Below are 7,108 nucleotides of genomic sequence, written 5' to 3' on the forward strand. Positions count from 1 at the left end.
TAATTAAATAAAACACATAATTGAATTTTAAAGTTAATTTGTGCTTGCTTTAGGTTGATTATAATATTGATTAGTGTAATGTGTCTTGATTTTGAAGAGATCTTTTTATGACGAAGTAAAATATATCTTGATTAAGTTTAGGGTTTAGTATTTAGTTCGAAAAATAATTTTCAAATAAAATTATGAAAAAATGTTTGATTTTTAAGGTTGTTTTAGGGGGTAGACTCTCGAGCCTTCCTTGATTATATTCATGTTTGTTAGATCATATAGCATGACGTTTGTTGATTTATATGGCATAATAATTTTTTTACTTCTATTTACTTGCTGGAATATTCTGCATTTCATTTCATGAGTACGCAATGCTAATTCTACAATTAAAAATAAAAGAACCCATTTTTTTTTATTTCGTTGTGATCCTTAGACTATTTTAATTGTTTATAACGTAGGCACTTGTATGCGATAAATTTGACCGCTTTATGTCTTTAAGATCAATGATATTTTCACCATTAAATTTTGATAATTTTTTTTATAATTAAGGTGATATTTTCTAAGTAGTTTAAATGGAGAAATGAAAAAAATAAAAAATCATTTAAAAAATGTCACTTAATAATTTAAGAGAAAGTTGTCAAAATTTAATTGTTAAAAAATTATTTTTTTTTAAAGAAAAGATATCATATTAAACTTAGACTTTATTTCTAACAGTGCTAAATAGTTTATAGTGGCTTATATTTCCTGCAGAATCAATATTTGTAATCAAGCTTTCTAACACTGCTAAATAGTTTATAGTGGCTTATATTTCCTGCAGAATCAATATTTGTAATCAAGCAAGATGATGTATATCAAAGGTTCCGATGTCGGGAATTCCAGCAAATGTAAACGAGAATATTCTTCATCATTAGTCTCAAACCTTCCTGCGTATGAAGATTTGGAGTTAGGGCATCAATATAATATAAGGAATCAAGTCACTATGCTTTACGACTGGCGTAAGCATTCTGAAATAAGCAACTGCCGTAATAAGATTAGAAATGACGTGTAAGTTTTTACATTAATTTGAACTTTATAAATTTTATCCTTATAAGATATAAAGAAGCTAAAGTTATTAGTGCTGACTTTTGCTTCATCATAAAAATAGTCATTGAGTTGATACTAACTGAATTTTACTTGTAGTTTTGGAATTTTAATATCCATAATGCACTGGGAGCAGAGAAAGTCATCTACAATTGCAAATATTCTGGAAAGCGAGCTATTTATGGATGCTGCTTCACAGGTATGTTTTGAAACTGTCTGAGCATGTTAGCAAGGCAATGATAGGATTGAAATGCAAATTTTTCCCAAAGTTTCTTATTTAAGCATCCAGGGATTTATTGATGAGTTTTCTTCATGTTTGGCATGCAGGAGGAGTATATGGACAGGAAGACATTGGTTCGGCGGTTGAAGACAAAAGTCAACATGTTTCGTGCAAATAAATGTTGTCAAGTAGACAATGCTGTTTCTCGCACATCGAATATGTTGTCATCTTCTTCTGGCTCATTGCATTCTTGGTCTAATGAAAGTGTGCCCGGACATGCTTTTCAGAGAGTGCTCGGTCCTTGCATTAATGCAACTGATTATGGTGCAGTTGCTGCACATAATAAACATCACTTCCCAAAAGGAGGGCTGTCATCGATCCCGAAATGTACTGATTTGGATGTGCTTTCTGAGTTTCCTGCTGCTTCTGTTGGGGGAAGCAATTTGGAAGCTTCATTTGGTTGGTACTTTTGTCAAAAAAACATTTTTTTTTTTTTACAATGATATTTTAACAACTAAATTTTGATAAATTTCTCTTACGATATGATATGAGATGACAACTCAAATTGTAAGAAAAAGTTGTAAAACTTTAGTTGTCAAGAAATAATTTTCCTTTTCAAAATTTTTTTATGATGCATGGTTTGAATTTTCAGAAGTACCCAATCGTTTTCTTGGCTCCAGTAGCATTGGAAATCAACAGAACTGCAAAGATTTTGAACCTGGGGTCCTGACCAAAAGAAAAATTGATTGCCCTTCTGAAGTTATGGAACCATTCATCAAAAGAAGAAAAGTGGACTATGAAAGTATAGAATTCAGAGGTTCACAAGCTGATAATATTTTAAATCCAGAGGAACCAACAAAAGACCATGATTTGATAGTCAACGATAAGTTAGTGGATTCTATCACTGGATCTGATTCTAATATGGAAACTGTTTGCCAAAAATCTATGCCTTCAAATACAGAGGACATACAAGGCAAAAGCGGATTGAACCAAGATGAGTCCAATGCTACAGAGAAAGTCATTGAACCAAAATCTCAAGAAAAGGAAATGAAGTCCACAGATCAAACCGCTAATATTGTTCCTTCAACTGAATCTTTAACAAGAAGTCGAATAAAGGAACACATTAGAAGTCTTGGAAAACAAGATAATAATAAGGTCATTATACCATCTTCTATTGTCTGTTCATTACCCTGATCTCTTCCAATACTCTTACGAGTATCTGTGAGCGTATATGTGAATTTCTTATAGAATTGGCAACTTTGCTTTTGGATTTTTCAAGCATATATGAACTGACCCTTTCTTTTAATAGGTTACAACGGACGGAGAATCAGGAAATGATGTTTACAAATGCCAATTATGTTCAATGACAACGCTGTACTTTGCCCCTAAGCCAATTTATTGTCTTTGTTGCGGCATCAGCATCAGGCGTAATGCATGTTATTACTATAAAAGAGAAGAAGAGGACACAAATAATTGCTTTTGTACTACATGCTATAAGAATGCCCGAGGTGGGAACATCTCATTCAACGGGACAACTGTTTCCAAGACAGATCTTAGCAAAAATAAAAATGATGGAGAATGTGAAGAAGCGGTAAATTAAATAATGTCTTTGTACTATATTCATCTCAATGTAGCTAACTTCAAACTCACTTTTGATTACCATTGTTTCTTCCAGTGGATCCAATGCAGTAAATGCAAAAGTTGGCAGCATCAGATATGCGCACTCTACAACAGTAAAAGTGATTTGGACAACACTGCTGAATATATATGCCTTTTATGCTGCCTAAACGAAAATAGAAACGATGTGCGTGTACCCTTTGACGCTAAAGACTTGCCTAGAACCAAACTTAGTGACCACATAGAGGGGAGGCTTTTGAAGCGCCTCGGTCAAATTGAAAGGAATAAGATTCCGGAGGTAAGACTTCTCAAGTAAAGAATTTTAATTCGCTATGTTTGAGCATGCATGTGCCCAATTTGTTTAACATTTTCTTACTCTTATGTAAACAAGTAAACTGCAAATGTGATGTAAATTATTAATTTGTATCCTTAAAGAACTCTGGTACAGTTTATATTAAAGTAGCTATATGCTTCAGCCCCAAAAAGGCCTTAAGGCAATGGGAAGCGTGTAGCCATTAAGAGATTATGACTTTGCTATCATGGTTGAGTTTATATATATTTCATATGGATTTATATATATGACATTAGTTTTACGTATACAAGACATTCGTCACCACTTTTAACCAAAAATCTTAAGATAATGGAGTTATAGACCTATCATGTTATATAGTGTTTAACTTTGTCTTTTCTACTTAATGTGAGACTTTGACTTACACTTGAACTATTCCCGACCGTTATTACTGATCTTTATCAATTACTTCTTCCTACTTCCTTTTAAAAATCTTAGATATTAATTTATAAAGTTCATATTTTCTGATTTGTCTCGTGTGAATCAAATTGCTAGGTTTTTGTAGCAGACAATCTTTCTGTTAGGGTTGTGCTATCTGTGGACAAACATATTGAAGTGAAGAAACAATTTCTCAATATCTTTGAGGGGAATGATTATCCTGCAGAATTTTCTTACGCTTCAAAAGTAAGTAAAGAGGTTAATCAATGAATATATTAACTTTTATTTACACTATTCTATTACGAAGTGGCAGCATTTTCTTGTGTTTCAGGTTATTCTTCTGTTTCAAAAGATTGATGGAGTGGATGTGTGCCTCTTTGCAATGTATGCTCAAGAGTTTGGCTCAGAATGCGGCTATCCAAATCAGCGTTCTATATACATTTCATATCTCGATTCGGTTAAGTATTTTAGGCCGGAAATACATATCTCGGCCAGAGAATCTCTCCGTACCTTCGTTTACCATGAAATATTGGTATGTGTTTTCAAATTTTGTTTCTAATTACTTGCATTTTATCTTTGTAAAGCCACATGTTTATTATATCAATTTTTCCATTCATGTTTTGCTTTCTTTGTTCTCAGATTGGATATCTTGATTTTTGCAAGAAAAGAGGTTTTACAACTTGTTACATATGGTCCTGTCCGCCTATAAAGGGAGAAGATTATATATTCTACTGTCACCCTGATTCTCAAAAAACTCCAAAGAAAGATCAACTACGACATTGGTACGTCTTTCTTTCTCCTTATCTGTTTTTAGTTTTCGTGTATGCACTATAGAACTGTCATGTTATATATCTTCATCCTCTGGAAAATTAGCTCTGCCGTGTAACCATCGAGTAATTTATACATGTTTGTTTAATTCATGAAGGTATCATTCAGCTCTAAGAAAGGCTGGTGAAGAGGATATTGTTGTTGGTTTATCTAACATATACGATCGTTTCTTTCTTCCTACTGGAAAACGTGAATCCAAGGTAACTGCTTCTCGTTTGCCTTACTTTGACGGGGACTTCTGGTCTGGTGCTGCTATGGATAAAGCCATGCAGATTGAACAACACACTGGAGGAAACCGTGAAAAGATGCTGAAATTAGTACCAATTAGATCTTTGAAGTCCATGGGATGTGTAAATCTTTCAAAAGGAACTGCAAAAGATATCCTAGTGATGCAAAAGGTAGGTTTCTAATCTTCATAGTTAGATCTTCTTTGGTAGTTTAGTTTGTTTGTCAATCCTTCTGAAGAAAGATTGATCTGGTTATTAAATTTCTTCTGTCCATTTTTATTAATTAATCCTAGATCGACATGATATTTACCTGCAACAGTGTTATATATTTACATAAACGAATCTCATCCAGCGAAATATGTGCTTTTATACATGTTTGAATGAAATGTTGATCTATGTTAATTTGTTATTTGATCTATACCAGCTGGGACAAACCATATCACCTTTCAAGGAAGATTTTATGGTAGTTCAACTTCAGTATGTTTGCATCCACTGCCATAAAGTGATACAGTGTGGGAAGCGATGGTTTTGCAAGGACTGCAAGATATTTCAGGAGTGTGAAAGGTGAAGACCCCTTAAACATCAAATATTTGAACTGTTTTTTCCCTTTTACCCATATAAATGTGTTGGATATGATTGAATTGGAAATTTGATATAGAAAAACATTTTTGTTCTCTAGAATACAGACTCTGCATATTTTTTATGTCGACTATGTACATGTAAATGTAAATAAGTGCTTCATTTATATGCTAAGCTTGCTGGCTTTATATTTGGGAGTTAGATAAGTAACAAAAAATGGCTTACGTCTTTTGCTTCTCATATGAACATTTCAGATGTCACACTGCTGATTCACACACTTCTGTCAAAGGCGAGAGACATAAACTTTGTCAAGTACTTCCTAACCTAAACTTTTAAGATTAATTCATGAGTTTTTGAAACACTGTACATGTTTGAATTGTGTGTCTCTACTTCCAGGTCCTTACGGAACGCATCCTTCCTGATACAACTGAGGAGAAAGATATCATCTTTAATAAAGGGTTATTTGAAACCAGATATAACTTTCTTAGCTTTTGCCAAAAGAATAGGTTTCAATTTGATTCACTCCGTCAAGCGAAGTATTCCTCAATGATGATCCTCCATTTTTTGAGCAACCGTACTCACATGACTGTCGGAATAAGTTGCCAAGTTTGCTGTAAACGCATTGTTAGCCAATCTTACTGGAGATGTGAGACTTGCCCTGAGTTCACTGTCTGCTCTGCATGCTATATCGCCAGAGGTGCCAAATGCCATTCACACACGTTGAGTGAAACTTGTTCAACCGCACAATCTCCTTCAGGAAGTGAAGAATTAAAGCAGAACACAACAGTGGTATGATGAGTGAACCTTAGTTTTATTTTCCGTTCTTATGATATAATATGTCTGAGCCAGCTTTATCATGCAGTTGCAGGAACTGCTGGAAGTTGTAAAGCACGCATCACAATGTCATTCAACTCAAACTCGACCATGCACCTACCCCTACTGCCTTAAAATCAGAAAGTTGTTTTCTCATGCCAGTAGGTGTACTGTTCGAGTTTCTGGAGGATGCCAACATTGTAAGAAAGTTTGGCAAGCAATAGCTTTACACTCGAAGAATTGTAGAGACTCAGCATGTTGCATACCCCGCTGCATGTAAGTTACTTTTACATCTCACAATCTACACTCTTTTTTTCTTTTCTTACTCTAAATTTTGCATAAATATTTATTCTATGGTATATATTTTTCTACAATTTGCAGGGATATGAAGAAACAAGCTGGATGGCTTGCGTCGTAGAGCTGTAATCTTGAAAGATAACAAAGACGTGTAGTTGATTGAAACCTTTTTCTGTATGTATTGAATAAATGAAATGTTGTACATGTAATTTTGTAAAGGATAAAGATATCGTTTACAGCTATTTTTGACAATATTTTTCATAAACTGAACTGACTTTTTTTAATTGGTTTTGAAATATAAAAAATAAAAAAAAATAAAGAAATAGAAAAATAGAAAAATAGAAAATTACTTAAAAAAATATTAATTTAAATTATAGAATAAAATTGTCAAAATTTAATTATTAAAAAACCATTTTTTTATAAATTTTTATATTAATTTTAAACTTTTTGTGTGTGTTATTTTTGAGGTTTAATAGTTTAATAATTTAATAGTTTAATAATTTAATAATTTAATAGTTTAATAGTTTAATAATTTAATAATTCATAATTGAATAATTGAATAATTAAATAATTTTATGATTTTATTATTTAATAATTTTATGATTTTATAATTTTATGATTTGATAATTTGATAATTTCATTTAAGATTATGAAATTAAAAAATTAAAAAAATCAATAAATCGTAAAATTGTGAAATTATAAAATTATAAAATTATAAAATTATAAAATTAT

The 7,108-nt window shown here is 32.2% G+C and overlaps 1 protein-coding gene across 1 annotated transcript; it reads left to right on the forward strand.

Annotated features, from left to right (window-relative positions):
• Positions 1–829: 829 nt before the first annotated feature.
• On the forward strand, positions 830–6,576 carry LOC114174492 (histone acetyltransferase HAC12-like). The gene is made up of 15 exons (XM_028059332.1): positions 830–1,032; positions 1,168–1,267; positions 1,396–1,747; positions 1,941–2,443; positions 2,598–2,879; positions 2,964–3,203; positions 3,750–3,878; positions 3,964–4,164; positions 4,272–4,414; positions 4,558–4,858; positions 5,112–5,251; positions 5,521–5,578; positions 5,663–6,055; positions 6,135–6,355; positions 6,461–6,576. Exons 1-15 carry the CDS (start codon positions 830–832, stop codon positions 6,495–6,497), a joined length of 3,303 nt encoding a protein of 1,100 aa, XP_027915133.1. The 3' UTR covers positions 6,498–6,576.
• The last annotated feature ends 532 nt before the right edge of the window (positions 6,577–7,108 follow it).

Source organism: Vigna unguiculata, chromosome 2 (assembly GCF_004118075.2).
Source record: "Vigna unguiculata cultivar IT97K-499-35 chromosome 2, ASM411807v1, whole genome shotgun sequence".
NCBI classification, from domain to species: domain Eukaryota; kingdom Viridiplantae; phylum Streptophyta; class Magnoliopsida; order Fabales; family Fabaceae; genus Vigna; species Vigna unguiculata.